This window comes from Ornithodoros turicata, chromosome 3 (assembly GCF_037126465.1).
Source record: "Ornithodoros turicata isolate Travis chromosome 3, ASM3712646v1, whole genome shotgun sequence".
Classification (NCBI taxonomy): Eukaryota; Metazoa; Arthropoda; class Arachnida; order Ixodida; family Argasidae; genus Ornithodoros; species Ornithodoros turicata.
This window is the reverse complement of record NC_088203.1, coordinates 102,954,142-102,971,718: the sequence shown is the minus strand read 5'-3', so window position 1 is coordinate 102,971,718 and position 17,577 is coordinate 102,954,142. Positions and strand designations below refer to the sequence as shown.

General features: G+C 46.3%; 1 protein-coding gene across 2 annotated transcripts in view; it reads left to right on the top strand.

Moving 5' to 3' along the window:
• LOC135389043 (semaphorin-2A-like) overlaps nucleotides 1–17,577 on the top strand; it is a 162,039-nt gene that overhangs the window by 125,407 nt on the left and 19,055 nt on the right. For both annotated transcript variants that reach the window (XM_064618987.1, XM_064618986.1), the window contains one exon: nucleotides 1,769–1,820. In XM_064618987.1, coding sequence (XP_064475057.1) covers nucleotides 1,769–1,820 — 52 coding nt within the window. The remainder of the gene's footprint in view (nucleotides 1–1,768; nucleotides 1,821–17,577) is intronic.

The window sequence follows — 17,577 nt, the reverse complement described above, 5'->3', positions numbered from 1 at the left end:
CTAACACGCCTCTCAGTGACTTTCGGGGTGCGTCATCTGAAGGGACGACAAACCAGCCACTCACTCTCACTCACCCTCCTTTCACTCTTACATTTTTGCTCACTCATACACACATTCATACGACGGAAATCGACGCAAGCGGCACCTGTTGAAATGGTAGAGCCCTGGACCGGCAATCCAGCAGATGTGGGTTCGATCCCTACAGCTGGCTAACCTTTTCAGTGACTTTCATCTTTCATCGGTGATTTCTCAGGCAAATTGAGGCTTTGTTTGTATCTGTCCCTTCTATGTCGTTCCAGCCTCAGAACATCAGTTTATCTCTTATCATTCTGTGTCATGATTTGTTCAAAACAAGGGGAGGATGCATAATGTAAAACCCCGAGACTAGGGAACACGAAAGGACAGACACAAACACGAAGTGCGGAGGAGCCTATCTGGGACAAGCTTAATGTGTCCCAGATAGGCGCCTCCTCCCATTTTCAGCAAATAAGGACACAGAATAATATCATTCGGAATGACGGTCGACTAGGAGCCTGCTATGTGGTGAAGTTCTGTTTTAACGGTGTACTTGCTTTATGCTTTCATTAATTCGTCTAAATTAGAGTACGTGTCGCTGATATGGAGTCCCTATATCAGAAGTACCTCATTGATGAGCTTGAGTCCATTCAGAACAAAGCTGTCCGTTTTATATATAACAAATATGACAGGCAGAGTATCACAGATTTCAAAAAAATGCAGCTCATCCCTCTCTTAGAAAATCGAAGAAAAATACGTAGACTCTCATTCATGTATAAACTTTTCCATCATGGGTCTCATTATTTGCAAATGGCTCATCACTTCTCAAGCCGAGTTGATCATTTATGTAAACTGCAAGTTCGGCTTTTGGTTACACTAATTACTTTTATTACTCCCCAATGCAAACATCCATTCGTGAGTGGAATGCCCTCCCTGCGAATGTTGTAGCTTCAGCATCTCATGAACATTTTGTGAAGCAGTGCGAAATGTTGTATTTGTTATGATTTGTTTCTTAACTGTTTGCGTGCTATTTGTCTCATTTTCGTTTCTGTTACTATTTGTTCCCTCCTTTGTCTGTTAACCCCCCTCATGTAATGCCTCTTGGCATTTGAGGTATATAAATAAATAAATAAATAAATAGCCTAGAATGGCTGAAGCACACCCTCGTTCGTTTTTGATCACCCTTGAGAGTTCAGCTACCATGACTACTACTGTAGAACCGTGTCATCAGACTGTGGGTAAATTGGGAGAGGGCACATGAACGGAAACAGGTGCCGGTACTCGGGGAGTAATATGTGACGTGTCGCAAACGTATTACGAAAGAAGAGGAAGCTGTATTTGCGGAACAGAAATTCAGTAGGTGATTTTTGACTTCGTCTGCATCTGATATATACATCAAAATAGATAGTAAATTTATACGGCGAAATATTCGACGGCATTTTTGTCTCGGTTCCTGAGAAAATCGCGAGCTCTTTGTCATTTTCCGTACATTTTTGATGTTTTGTTTGCATCAGTACTTATCTGTGTTACTTCGGTGTAGAGCACGTGTACTGTGCGGTGAAGCGTAATATACAGGACAAAAAAACTCTGTTACAAAATATACCCGTCTCTATTTTGTCCTTTCGTTCAAAGCGTTTGCCGCTTGTGGTGCACGGGCTCGCACTTAGTGAGATAGTTTGTGCATGATTTCTTACGCCGCCTGTCTGCCTTTCTACGTGTACCTTTCTCTAATGCCCGTTTATTCTATTTACAGGGATAAGGTGTTCCGACTCAACTTGGCGAGCATCAACAGAACCAAGTGCAACGTACGTACCAGTCTAGATTAACCCGTTCTTATGCTAAGCGTTAATTGCTTTTCCCGCTTGTTCGCTATGCCCAACTGCCAAACTCAATTTTAGGAGCTTCACTCGACAGCTGCTCCCCGGGGTTCGCGAAACCTTCGTTAGGTGGCGCGCGCCAATTTGAAAGCAGAAGAATCGATGCCGCTCGTGCCTTTGAGTAATGAAATGTCGCTGTACTTTCACAATCTGCCTCGATAGCAGTTTTGCGGTAGTTTTTCCTCACTTTATTCGCTTTGTCTGCGTGCGGTGAGATAAATGAACGTTTATTGTTGAGGATGCGAAACGGTGAATCGACGTCTTCGGCAGAAACTGCTTTGTGTCGCGTAGCAGACGACAGAAATAAAAGTGTCGTCTGCTGGCTGGGATTGGCCATGCGGACGGACTCGTAAACGGAGAGGACGTGATCACATCGCAGAGAAGCGAAGGCGATAAAGACGAAGGTAGAACGAACTTACTGTAACTCGTTTACGCTGTGTCCACGTGTCACCTTGGTTCTATGTAATAAATAGCGGACCGCGGAAATGCAAACGTGCGTAGCCGCTCGATTCTCGTATCGTGGTTTGGCGTTCCTTTCCCCTTCGTTTCGTACTTCTTCTTCGTTTTCGTTCTTTTTTTTTTTTTTTTTGTTCAGTGATTGATAGTGGCTAATGAAATCTTGGACTTCTTTTGTTGAATTACTTTAGGTTGGCGCCTTTTTGTATGCTTCAGGCTTCTCTGCTTCCTTCGGTGCTCTGCCTGAAAGGATGGTGGTCATCGTTAGGCTGCGTTCTACCTTTCTTTGCCATTGCCTGGAGGGGTTCCTTAAAGACCCCATCTGTTTCCTGTCGCTCTTTATCTGTCGTCGTCTTGGGGATCGAGGGAATGAACGCGTATAGTAGACTTCAGTTATTCGTATATCTCCGGATAATGTGAATGGAGTAAATTACCGCCTCTTTTCTTCTATTTGTCTGTACGTTCGTCCTCGAGGTGATGCAGTAGCTGTAGGAACGTGACTGCGAATTTGCCCGTTTCGTTTTGGGGTTGCGTAGGATTGTGCATGCTGGATGTGTTGCGTGTATATTCAGAGATATGCGAGTTTGTCAGCTCTTCGGCACGGGAGCATTTTTTTTTTTGCAGACGACAGGCAAAACAGACTATCGTCTGCATCGTGTGCTGTCGTTTGCTACGGAGTAAACTGAAAGAGGTAGCAGAAACGGTCTTACATTTAGAATGGTAAAAGACCCAGCCTCGATCTAAATTTGTGTTGCGCGAAATACATACTGTGCACATACTTTCCTCTTGCTCACATTTCCAGCATCGGACAAGCGCAGTAAACCGGTTGAATTATTTTCCTTTAGCTAATCTGATCCGACTAGTGTGACACTGCCTATCGGGAACTGAAGCACACTTGAAACTAAATGACCAAGTAGACACTGTTCCTATCCTCGTTACCGTATGCATATGCTACTATAATACGGTCGCATCTTCAAGGTAGCGACCACCCTTATCATTCTTTCAATGCTCCTGCATGTCACCATAGCCTCGTTCACAGTCCAATAGAGCGGTTACCGCGGTGTACAACCTCTATGGCGCCGTGTTGTGTAACACCCATTCCCGAAGAGAACAGCGTGAACAGCACTGTTGCCAACAACAGAAGCTTCGTGTTCCGTCCCCCTTTTCTGCTTCCTCTGCAGGTGACATTAACGACGTTCGAGAGTAAATACAGTGCCAAAGAAAGGCTTTGCCCCCTAGCGGCTCAGACAGGAAGCAGCATGGGGCCGAGAATAATTCGTTTTGGAGCCCAGTGGCTCGTATCGGTCGGTTCGTTTGCCGATCCGGTTCGGATTGAACAGCGCACAACTGTAATAGTGAAGAGGCAAAGACGCCGCTAGAATCACAAACGAGTCGCATCCTTCGTTGCGTCTGCTTGGTCATTGTTTTAGTGCTTCGTTTCTTTTCTCCGTCAAAGTTGGCGGGTTCCACTACTCTTCCTTCCCTCCCTGCTTGTGTTTGAATTCGCGACAGAACCGCGGCTGCGGCAGTCTCAGGAATTGGGTCGAATTGCGACCAGTTCCTTGTACGGAACGCGATGAGATTTGTGCGGCAGATGCCGCGCAAATTCTCCGGAATTGACATTTCGGAAGTTTCTTATTGGTCCGGTGGCATCACTCTACGTCACAGTTTCTAAAAAGAAAGCCTAGTTGAGCGATGAATCCCACCACGGGCTGTGCCAACACCATCTAGTTAGCGAAAGCCTGCCCACTCGTGGACGTGACGTAACAAGTAAGAGTCAGCCAATCGGGATCGTGTTTTCAATGGCCGTAGCCAATCACGAACGTGCGTTTCAGCGGTCGTAGCCATGGAGACGAATCACTGTCGTCTGCGAGTCGTGATTGAGCGTCCTCGTGTACTAAATGGGAAAACTTTAAAACATGCGCGCGTGTTGCACTTTGTCTACAGATTCGAGTCTAGTATACAGGTTCCAAGTTAGCTGCAATCATTTTGCGAGTTCTTGAATTCGCAGCACGGCGAATCGCTGTAGCAGACGAATTCTGACTTTCTATGTCCACGTAGCGAAGGAGGGGGAGGAGGCAATGAGCAGGCCTTCTGCATCTAGGTGGCGTTGGCTGTGCTATCTGGATTTTTCCGGCGGACTTTCCCTGACGAACGTCGGCACAGTTCCCCCCCATGAAGTCGGCCCAGGACGCACACTAACTTTCCTGTCTCCTCACTCCATCTGTCCACGTCTGTGCGCGTCTGAGAACGTCTTAGCCGGAAGTGTCATTCCCGTGTGCTTCCTCCCTGGCCGCCATATTTGGAACGTTTTGACGCCAGGGCATGTTACGCGGCTTGAAAAGTGCACTCGTTTTTACGTTTCTGCGAGCTCAGTCGTTCCGAGTTTAACGAAGCGTTGAGCACGCCGAGGGAGTCGCCATATTGGATTTATTTTTGGGGGGCGGGGATTCTGATACTTTTCTGTGCGTTTCCTTGATCGAGGGATTTGTTTACGCTTTGATTTATGAAGCCACGTGTTCGCTAGTTTCACATTTTTTTCGCCTTCTTTTTCTGTTTCCCCCCCCCAGCATTGGGAGCGCTGCAAGTGGCATTTCCCGCAGAAGCGATTTTTCCGTCTGAGTTCAACTTCGCGTGAAAGATAGATGGGTTTTTGAAGTCGCCTGGCTGCGCGTACGGGCTGAGGTCAGGCTGTGAACGCCTGGACGGGTCTGCTGGGGTGTGCTCTATACACAGGAGGGATTCGTATCGGGGGGGTGTTTGGGTGGGATCGTTCCTGATTGATGCGTAAAAATAGTGCGAATGATAGTAACCTGATCACGTGACAAACGGACCAAGCGCGTCCGACGGTGGATATCACAAGTGGTTGGGAATATTGAAAGTCGGAATGTGACGCAGGGAGCACGAGGTCATCGTGAAAAAAAAAAAAAAAAAAAAAAATCCTTTTTTGTTTCTTTCTTCTTTTCTGGTCGGTATAACCAGCATTCAGCAGCAATGAAATATATTTCATTTCAAATTACATGTTAACGTACTTGCAATACATATAAAAATATTAGTGCGTAAAATCGTTCGGACCACTGTTGATCGTGTGCTCGTAATTGAGTTCCAAATGGAAACTTGTATACATCCGCGAGCTCGGTACAATAATGAGAACTAGCGATAAGCTAACATATATGTCGCGCAGTTTCGCATAATTTTGGTCACGGAACAACTCGAGAACAAAAATGCGGGTGGCACATAGCTGATGACAGTGGCTCCGAGTTCGAATTCCTCCGAGGTCCACCGCTCACCACACGTCACCACACGTCCTCTTCCTTGAGGCACGCTGAGTATACGAAGCCGTGTGCTTAGACTTTTCTGAAGGATGATCACAATGAATCGACAGGGCCGAGCACTACTGCGTCCGGCGTGATGATAATTGCCTCACATTGTATAAAGCCGATATTATCATCACCATAAACTGACGGCTGGTCGACGTATAGGCGAATTCCTCTCAATATTACCGGATATTATCCTAAATTCACTACTTTTATCCTTATTTTTGCGTTGTTCAGATACCACAAAGAAATCTTCTGACATCAGAACGAAAAAAAGAAAAAGAAAAAAGAACGTGGGTTGGGTAAGGTGGTTAACCCATAAGTGGCAACTTTTATGCTTCACATTAACGCACATTCAAAACCCACCATAGAAGCACTGAATGTACATACTAACACCTATAAAGGAACCCGATAACGTGAGGGGATTACAAACCTAACCCGCCAACTTCAACATGGCCGCTAACGAGGGGCCATTAATCTGCGCCGAAAGTTACACCCACAAAGTCCCGTCGACCGAACGCAACCAGCACCACTAACACGATCAGCATATAGCACGTATAACCAAAAATAGAAAGAATATGAAAAAAGAAGGAAAAAAAAAAAAAGAACACAAGCGTGAGGATGATATGGTTCCCTCGTCGTACCTTTTACGCTAATTATCCTATCCACAGGCGCGATTGGCGAGAAATATATATCAGTTCCCTCTCTTTTGTGCTCGTGTAATCCCGAGCACGTCGGAAAAGATTAATAAACTGGCGATTATCGCCGGCGCATCACGCTTTCCTGGGTTCTGAGTTCCCAGTGTCGTTTCAATATCATTACATAGCAGTTCGAAAGAATGTCACGTGCGGGTGCGTGATTGGCGCTGCGATCGCTCGAGCGGATGGAAAGGAGGGATTAAGTTTGTCCGCTGACAAGTGGGATCGGCGAGCGGCAGATATGAAGGGATTTTGAGATAACGTTTTCGCTTGGGAAGGAAAGAGGAAGATTTCTTTTTTTCTTCTTTTTTTTTTTTCCTGCGCAGGCAGGTGATATGCGTGAAACTTGAAAGATAATAATCCGTGGCTTAAACGCGGCCAGACAACTATATATGTTCATGAGGTCCGTCAGAGTGGTGAGTCTCAGCATACGGCGCACCATATGCAGCTTTGTTTGCTGGTGTATATTTGGCTCGACTCATACAGCTATCCTCGTGCATGGGCGGTGTAATACAGGACAATTTTTCACTGGCCGGAAAATGCACAGTTTGCGTACGAAGTGGGTGCCATAAACGGCCTTGAAACAGACATTTTATATATATATATATATATATATATACTCATGGAACGATGCGACAGCACAAGAGGACACGTGTTTCGCCGTGTTTGCGGCTCGTCATCTCTGGGTAGCTGCGCATCGTTCGGTATTGGCAAACCAGGGGTCCCTCAGCGAGCGATATACACCTGGGAGGGTGACTGAGCACTCCTCAATGCCACAGTGCAAGCCAGTGAATTATAATCTGCGGGAGAAAGCCATTAAAGAGACAAGTAAATGACACTAGACGTGTTTGAAATTTATAATTTCAAACACATCTTCAAAATTTTGTAACGTGAAAACGTGATTCAAACACGTCGTGTCATTTACTTGTCTCTTTAATGGCTTTTTTTCCGCTGATTATATGTATATATATATATATATTTTTTTTTTTTTTCACAGCTACCAGATTATCTTAAAATTTATTCCACGTTGTATCTTGTTTTGCATTAAACTAGTGCACATGGGGCCACGAAGGTACGCATCGTATAGGGTGACTGAATACTAGCTCCCTCTACACGCACGCAGACAGGCAGAGGGCGCTAGTAGTCGGGCAGCCTAACGCATCGTGTTTTCAAGCGCCCCTCATGGAAGGGCACACACGCTACTTCGTCGCCATCGGTACCCTACTGACGTCACAAGTATGGCGGGGCGAAACGCGCCGAGTTTCTGTTTCAGTGCTGCGTTTTGCTCCCAGTTTTGCGCAGTAATTCCTCGGATAGACTCACTTAGCATTCCGAGCATGATAAAGGGATTTGCACATGAAAGTTTAACTAAGTCTAGTGAAACAGAAGACAGAGAGCGAATATTTAATATTAAATGACCGCTGCGAGGAATGCACCGGCCCTGTAGGTATACGAAAATATCCCCTACTCTACCGCTAAACTGCGTGAGACTTCCAGGATACTTTGGAAGGATCTCGATTAACGAGGTCTAAATTTCTAAATGATAGTGCCGTCTCTGATTAATGACCTTGGTGGATTAATGGGTTTCCACTGGCTCGTCTCCTTCATCAGTCAGGCGTCACTATCGCCTTAATGAAGGAAAAAGTCGATTTTTAAATGGGCTCGCGCTACAAAGGTTCGCGTCCCATTCTTTTTTCTTTTTTTGAACAGCAGCGACTGCAGGAAGGCTTGTTAGCAACCTTGAAGCTGGAGACAATCGGCGCCCATTGTTAAAAGGCCTCACGTGTTTTACAACCCTCGCTCCACTCATTTCATCGCCTGCCAGCGTAGTGCGTATGAGAAAATGCTTTTTTTTTTGCGCGCGTTAGCACCGCGACACACCTGTGGCTCTGAGCGGCGTGCAGACATGGACTGTTGGAGAGAGGACCGCAGAAACGAGTGGGGGACAGAGGGGTTAGTATGTGTCCTGGGCCGACTTCGGGGGCAACGCTGCGCAGACATCCATCTTGAGAGCCTGCCAGAAGACCCAGGGAAAACCTGAGACAGCATAACCGGTGTTGGGATTCGAACCCGCGTACCACCACCTAGAGTCACTAAGTAAGCTACGCTTCAGAGTATCGACACTGAGGCAGAAGAGCGCCATCTTGTTTCCATTTGTCCTCCAGCGCCATCCATGGAGCGCTCTTCGAAGTATTGTCTTCTTCCACTGCCGAACTTCATCTTCATCTATCTCTATTGCCAAACTAAAGGTGGGGCTGGAGGTCAACGGAAACAACATGGCGGCTCGAACTCGCCCCATTTGTCTATTTGCCTCAGTGACGACGGACGAGCGAATGTATGGGCCATGCAGCTGCACTCTTAAAAATTAACTTCACCGCATAGCACGCTCCTAGCCAACCATAATCTCGAATGATATCGTTATCTGCCCTGATCTGTTGAAAACGGGAGGCGTACGCCTTTTTTGTGACACTTATGCTGTTCATAATTGTCACAAAAAAGGCATATGCCTACCGTTTTCAACAAATCAGGGCAGATAACGATATCATTCGAGATTATGGTTGGCTAGGAGCGTGCTATGCGGTGAAGTTCATTTTTAAGAGTGTGGTTTCCAAGTTTCGCGATCCTCCGTTTTTCTTGCAGGGGTATAGCTGGGTCAACCAACCTCCACAGGTAGCTTACCCATACACCGCTTAACGACACATGCGACGTCGTTGCACATAGCTATGACGATTCACCACCTAGCGGCCGATTTCGTCAGAATACACTCTTGAACCAGTGCTAGGCTCGTTCGTCCACGTGTATTCCCCGCCCAATTCCCTGCACGCTTTTCCAATTCTCTCCGTGCTTTTTCCCTGCGACCGCTCCGTGTACTTTGTTCCGCAGTGGGGGAAAATGGAAGCAGAAATTGAAGCAGGTACGCCTTAATACGAAACAGCGCTCGCGCAGAAGAGAGAAATAAAAAAATAAAAAAAAGAGCGTTTCCTTCCCGGCTGTGGCGCTACGGTCGAGATGATTGGACTTGGATACCGTAGACTTTAGCCGAGTTTGTTTGGATTGTAAAATTCCTTGCCAGACATTCCCTGCCAGTCAGTCCTGCGCCTTGTCCCATTTTCTAGACGTTTAGAAGGGAATAAACTGTCTTTCCTCCCCTCATGGCTTGTACCGCCGTGCTTGTACTTTTCCTGGTTTTTCGAGATGGGACAGCCTCCGCTCCTGCTCTAAGACATTTTTTTTTTCCAGTTTGAACGTCGGTTAAACTGTCACTTTTTCGAAGACGTTTTTGCGCTGAACCACAGCAACTCTCTGCTGGTGTAGATGCAGTGCAAAGGCGGTTTTAGAGCTTTTGGGTGGTGGGGCAATGGCGTGTTCTTAGCCCGCGCGGTGTCACCATCGCACGAGTCTGATTGATTGATTGATTGATTATGTGTTTAATGGCACAAAGGCAACAAAGGCCATAGAGCGCCAAAACTATGCTGACTGTGTCGGAGACGATTATGGGAAAGATGATGTGAGAGAGAGTGTGGTAGTTAAAACCTATCTACAGGTATGAGCGATGAGCGATGATTGATTGACCAGGATAAGAGAGAGGGGGATGACGATAGCAAGCGAGCATGGCAGTTAAAAGCTATGTACAAGTGTGACAATGAGATATTTACATGAGGAGTTCGGTGATAATGGATAAAAGCGGAGCAATGCTTATCATCTAGATCTGACTAAGAAACCCACACGTGGTCAAAAGCGAGCGAGCGAGTCTTCGAGCGTTAATTATAGCTGGCGTACTTGTTGTTGTATACCAATATTTTACGGAAATTTGGTTATCAAACGTGCATGATGGCTGTGTCCACCACCTCTATGTGTTTGCTTTTATATTTATGCTAGTGGATTAACAACGATTTAATTAACGTTTTTTTACTCGAATTTTGGGTGAACGCGCCTTTATGCGTATAGAAATATGGTGCGTTAAAAATACGAAGTTTATTCAGTATCAAAACTATCTTTCATTTTCGCTGCCATTCCTTGCGCTCTACAAAGTAGGCACTCGTGCATGTGTACTGTACGCAGAGAGATAAACCTTCCACCAACTGTCCCAATGGTATCCCAAAAGCTTCACGCGCGTCTGTGACGTGTAATTAAGGAAGCAGGCTTGTCTTAGAACACATCAAGTTTTTGAATGCGTTAAACTCATAATATACCGCTGCATATTTATCGTCACGATTTATCGTGAGTATACTAAATATAAGAGCTTATGGTTCTGCTTTGCATCGTTGTCACGTTAGAGAGAGTTATTAGATCGTAGGCAAAGGCGATAGCGTATACGATCTACTAAAACTTCACTATTGTTTCATTGACTGCATGGATCGCATACTAGGGCGAGACATATATTCTATTTATTTATTTGTTTCGTATATTGTTTTACTTGCATCCTGACCAGGGGCTTAATCGCTTCATCGTCGTTACCGTCCGTTACCATGGCACAGTGGTTAGGACGATCGCTTTCCACGCCGAGACTGGGATAGGAGACACGGGTTCGAATCCTGTCACCGGCTGTGCTCTCTGAGGTTTTCCCGGGGTTTTCCGAAGACTTTCGAGACGAATGTCGGCACAGTTCCCCCTGAAGTCGGCCCCAGGACGCATACTAACCCCCCTGTCACCCGCTCCTTCCTGATGTCCTCTCTCCATCTGTCCACGTCTGTACGTCGCTCATAGCCACGGTTGCTTCGCGGCGCTAACACGAAAGAAAACTGTATCCTGACTCTTCATATACTATATTCACTGGGAAGCCATGAGTCCCTGGTCCTGTTCCCCGTTTCACTGGACTGTGCGGTAACATATTTTGAAGCTCGAATTATCGGCCTAGATACATGAACGCGAAGCCTGCAATGACGCTCTAGGACGTAAAAATAGAAGAAAAAGAAAAAGTGCGAGACGAAAAAAAAAAAAAGAAAAAGAAGAAGAAGAAAAGGACACGAAGAGATTTTTTTTTTCAGCAGATAACAAGCGGTTGGACCCCAGAGGTGGCAGTATCGATTGATTTCGTTCCGTTTCCTGTGCGGTGAGACAACATCGATTGTCCGAGCAGCTTTTCTCAGCCCTCTCCTTGTGCATCGTGTATTCTTTATGAGTTCCTTTATCCGTCATGTTCATTACGGGGGTCGAGTCCGGAGAGATTGGGACTTAGTCCGTTGGTTATCCAATGAGTCGCGGGTTTAGGGAGCGGGAAAACGGTTAAGGGGTAACGGTCAACGTGCTCGCGACGAGTCCTTGTCCCCCTTTGCACTGTAATCACTTTGCTGTGATCTCATTCCACGAAGTAATACGAAGCTCTGTACTTTGGTATGCAGACAAACGCATTCGGATACCGTAATAAAATGTCGGATAGGATCGCGAGACAATTCTTTTCTCTCTCAATCTAACACGTGTTTTTTTTTTTAATATTGAGAATTCAGTAGAGTTTTGATTCGGTTCATCTGGCGTAGTTGAGCTGAAGTTCGGGTTTGAGTACTCAGGTCATCGTATCTCAGCGCCGTGGTACTTTATCCTCGTTCTCTCTCTCTCTCTCTCTTTTTCACGTCGAGTTATCGGCAAGACACACCTCTGGCAGCATATGTTACCACTACATAGTATACTCTAAAAACAGAGCTTCACCGCATAGCATGCTGTGCTCCAACCATTGCCGCGAATGATAGAGTTATCGCTTTTGATTCGAGGAGAGAGAGGGGCGTACGCTTTTTTGTGGCAATTTGGATATATGAAAATTGTCACAAAAAGGCGTACGCCCCCCCCCCCCCCTTCTCTTCGAATCAGAAGCGATAACCCTATCATTCTTGGCAATGGTTGGAGCACAGTATGCTATGCGGTGAAGTTCTGTTTTTAGAGTGTAGTGGTGGTAATGGAACTTCTTGCCGTAGTCGGTCACGTTCAGGCGGGCAACGTACTCACGACTGTCGGGGGAGAGGGGTGGGGGGATCGTGCGTCCGGGGCCGACTTCACAGGGAATTGCACCAGCCGGCGCCCGGATTCGAACCCGGGTCACGTCCTGGTTTCGGCGTGGAATGCCGGCATTGTAGCCATCAGGGAGCTCGACACAGCTTCTTGACAGGCTACAGGTGTAGCCTCTCAATCTGCGCTGCACGCGCACCCAGTCATGCGAAGCGATCCTTCGAAGACCGTTCGGCAAATATGAAACGCACGACAATCGTTAAAGTGCAATGAAAGTTCGAAACACCTAGCAGCCGTACTGTATGTTGGCAACAGTGACGGGAGGCCTACGCGACGGCGGGACAGTAGTGTAAGTGTGGCCTCACTGGCCATACTTCACTGTCCACCCCAAAAGCTTCCTGCCATTGGTTATTGGTTGGTGCAGGGGTAAAACGGATAAATATGAACAAATTACAGTGGACGATGGGGTAGAGCAGCGCCCGTGACGATGGAACACCCCAATCATCATCACCACCACTACCATCATCATCATCATCATCATCATCATCGATATTGCTGTCACTGGAAGACGCACGGACCAGCACACACACACCTACACACATCGTTACATCGAGCAAAGACAGTTTATTATCGATATAGCGCGGATAAATATGCACTAAATGCTCCCGAAATATGCAAGCAACTATGCACTAGAAATATTGAAGATATACAGTAAAGCCCTTGAACATATGCAGTATTTTTCATTGTTCTTGGTATGAAAGCAACGCATTGATTACATATTAAAAAAACAAACATTTTGTTAAGGATCATACGGTAAAATAATGTCGCCTTCGTTCGGGAGCAAACAACAAAGAAGTATTGCGCAACATACATAAAAATCGTGCTTTCAGCACTACACCACAGTGGGAATTAAAATGCGAACGACGCCCGTCTTCGTAATGGTAAAGAAGGGGAGAAGTCGACCTAAAACGTTCGTTCATTGTCCAGATACGAAACCATAGAGAGGGAGAGAGAGATACGAAACCATAGATAGGAAACCAGAGAGAGAGAGAGAGAAAGAAAGAAAGAAAGAGATAGATAGATAGATAGATACGTAGAGAGAGAGAGAGAGAGAGATTTACATGAAAATCCGCGCGCTAATTATCAAGTACCTCGTGTACTACTTAGATATAGGGAAATTCGGCCCGCCATCTACCGAAAGTGATACTTATCAGTAAAATTGTACTAATATAAACTTCTTGTTGATCGAAATTTATGAGATGGGATCGAACTGTTGTGCACAGTGTTGACGTCAATCACAACATCGGCGTGCTCCAAGTTCCTGTTAAAAACTGGTAGGAAGCGGGTTCGAATCTCATAGCCGGCTGTGCTGATTGGGTCCTATCGGACAAATATCTGCACAGTTTAATCGGAAGCCCAGACCCCAGGACGCATGTTCCCACACCTTACTGCTCTCACTTGTGTTCCACCTCTCGTCGATGCTTCGTTCCCTCGCGCGCATTACACCCTCGTTGTGCAGTGAAAGCACGCTCTACAGGAGCCTACCTCAGCGCCGTTTCCTCCGTATTATTGCTATGCGCGCTGACCGTATCGTTGGTATCCTCTCCAAAGATCCCCAAAAATAGCGTGCCTTACGCAGTTTAATAAGCACCAAGCTTTTAGCTCGCGTCATGTAATAACAAACGGGCTCTTCGACTCGAGGCTTTGCAGCAGAAACGACGCTACTAACTAATGAAACTGACCTTCGGGAATCATGCCGTCTTATTAGTGCCGCCAGAGAGAGGGCGAGAGATTGAAAAAAAAAAAAAAAAAAAGAGAGAGAAAAGCGCCTTTTATAACGAGGGTTATAGCGACTCCTTAAGCCTAAGGCGTCGGCTTCCTTTGTTTCGTTCTGTGCAATTTGTCTTGAAAAACGTTTCTCCCGACATTTTACCCAGAATGCTCCGCTTGACCCCGAAAATTGAAGTTATGCTCCCAGAAGCGCCTTATAATTAAATCAGCTTTGTCTTTTTGCCCCCTCTTTTATCCTGCGGAAGAATTGCATTTTCTTTACATAGTTTGGTCAGCACAAGCGCACCTGCGGTTGAGTAGTACAGTAGTGGCCCCGCCCCAGTCATTAACATATGCTAATGAGTTTGAACGTCGTGCATTTCTTGTGAGAACGGTTGGCTTTTGGGGTGTGGATTCTTATTTCCCCCCCTTTTTTTTCATGGTGGAAAGGTTGTTCCGAGTAGCAATGTGTAGCGTGTCTTCATCTTGTCCGCCGCGTTCAAGATAATGGTGGGTTAGGGTGGTTCAAAATGTAGTTTGTCGTGTAAGTTTCCATGTTGCATGAATATCTGTCTGCCTCTCTGTGTGCGTGTGCGCGTGCGCGCACGCGAATGATGCGGCACTTTTATGTAATCATAATTCGCGGCTTTACGCCGAGAGACAACTGTGGGTTCTTTAACGTGCAGCGTATCTTAAGCTACCTTGTCTGGACACAGTTCTGCACAAATGTTACCAGCCATTACGAATGCACCACACACTCAGACAGCAGCGTTCCCAAATCGTCTCGACGAATGCCTGTGCGTATATCTCGAAATCAACCCGCGCGCGAGCTAATTTGTCAAACTCAGCCTCCTCTGTAACGACATTGCCAGAGTCATGATCCCCATTGATCGCACTGATCGTAAACACGAGGCTGCAGCACATGCATACCCCCAATGAAAACCCCGGTGCGCGTGCACTTTGTCTGCAAATTCTCGATTGTACCTTCTCACAGCGCATGCGCACATCATCGGAAATGGATTAAAAGATGCGGGGCATGTAGGGATTAAAGATTATAGCGCGGCTCCTAAGCCCTCGCCGACCGAATATAATCCGCACTAAAGTCTGAGAACCTCTTTTGATTGAACTTCCCTCCCTATCGCGCTCTTTTGCGGACGAATGACGTTCGAGGGGAAGCGGAGGGTCACGTGATGTCTGTCGGCCAATAGACGGGCAGCGAGGGCGAAGAAGGGGTTCCGGTCGAGTCGCACAGTTATGTGCCGCATCCAGTCCATACTCTCTAAGCCGCCGTGATGAAAACGTCTGATTCTGAGGAGGGCGAGTGCTTATGCGGAGTTTAAAAGGGTGGGATTTCCTTCTAAAATTGGTTTCGGGGGAGTATTCCAATCGTCCGCATACTGCATTGTAGGAGGTGAATTTCGATTTTGCCGTTGTTTGTTGTTCTTTCGGAAATGTGCGTGGCTGTAGGGAGGTGATAAAACTGCGCTTTCTTTTTCGCGTGTTTGAAAAAAAAAAAGAAGAAAAGAAAAATGGCTGCAGTTAATTCACCGAATTTGCGCGATTCGTGATGATCGCAAGTTCGGCGAACATCGCAGCGAGGCTGGGCCGTGCGAACAGTGAAGACCAATGTCGGCACACTTGCCCCTGAAGTCGGCCCAAGACGTATACTAACACCCCCAGTCCTCTCTCCATCTGTCCACACCTGTACGCCGCTTATAGCGACAGCTGCTTCGCGGCGCTAACACACACAAAAAAAACAATAGAAAAACAATGAAGCTGTGGTGGAGCGACTCGGTTCATAAGTTGCACCACGGATCGCCATTTCGAGCAATCCTTCCCGCAACCCGTCTATCTCTTGGCTGCTCCAACTATACCGAGATGTAACATTTATCGCCGTTTATCAACATACACGGTTGTTCACGGACTTCTACCTCACCCAATCTCCTCAGTACCCGCTGCCCCTTTGTTTATTTATTTTTTTCGCCGATTTTAAGCCGAACTTCTAGAATTTTCATCTCGCGCCGAAGAGCGACATTGGAAATTCCGATCGAGCGCACCTGGAATAACGCGATTTCAGATTCCTCAGCTCGTTACGGGAGCGGAAAAAAAAAAAGAAAACCCGGCACGAACCATTCGATTCACATTTCTCGAGCATCTATTATCCGAATCGCATTTTCCGCCGCATAGTACTATAGTAGCCGAAGAAAAAAAAAAAAAAAAAAAAGAAGAAGAAAAAAGACGGCCACCTTCTCGTTGCAAATGATACTGACTGCTACGTAGACGCCCATACACAGCTGTCCAAGTAATCTTTCAAGAAATCGGAGACAGCTCCATCAGGATTCTGCTTTTCTGACCCGACGCAATAATAGCGACCGGTACAAGTCGTTTGGAGCTGCCTTTTTAACCCTTCTTTCGCTTAAAAGAGAAGTTGATCACGAACGAGAAAGGAATGTTGGGAAGAGGTACAATTTCCAACATTGTTTCGCAATATCGGAAAACGGATGGAACGGAAATGAGCAACAAAGAAGAAAGTGGGAGGGCGAAAACAAGAAATTGGCAGTAGCAGACGGAATTGAAAACGAACTCGCCGTGCTTATTATGCTCCAACGAGTTTGAATTTCAAGGACGCTTTTCTTTCTTTCTTTCTTTCTCTCTCGTTTTTTTAAAGCTATTCTTATATTATATGTCCTTACTCTACAGCAATCCTGGAGCTGATTGGTTGGAATTGGCGGGCTAAGATATTTCGTGCTTTTCATTAGTTCTTTCTCGCGCTTAATTCCTGCTTTGTTTATTTTTTTTCTCCCTCGTTGGTTCCTCTTTACACCGCAAGAGGCACTGTAAACGTACAGTCAAACTCCTTTATAGCGAACACCTTTTTAACGAAAATACCACTACAGCAAATTTGCGGTCCCGCTGGAGCCCTATAGGTCCAATAATGGGCATCCTTTTTAACGAAAATACCTTTACCGCGAATTTTTTTGCTGTCCCCTTAGTTTCGTTGTAAAGGAGTTTGACTGTATTTTTATTGACGATGTATTAATTTTCGCGAATTTCGCGACCGCTAAAAAATCGCGAAAAATTGTACACGCGAACGCAGCTTGACGTTTATCCCGCGAAAGGAAGCAGCCTTGGAATCGCGAAATTAAGTACTCGCGAATAATTGCGCAAATGACTGAATGCGTGATTCGCGAAAATTAATACATCACGAATAAAAATACGTTTACAGCACTTGCAAGGTCTGCGTGACTTGATCTGTTCACAGTATTGGGCGCACGTCCTGCAAGAACTGAAGAGAGCAGCTACTACTGAAATACTACTTTCATCCGAGCTTTGCTGCAAGGTGTCATCGGCGCGGGCAAGCGCAGCGACGACGCCTGTCACAGAGGGCGTTTACGTTGTTTATTCTCTCGTTCGCTCGGAGGCGCTCGGAGCCGTGTATTCGCTACGCGTCCGAGCGCCTCCGAGCCAATAAACATAAACGCCCAGAGCAGCTTCCCGGCTCTC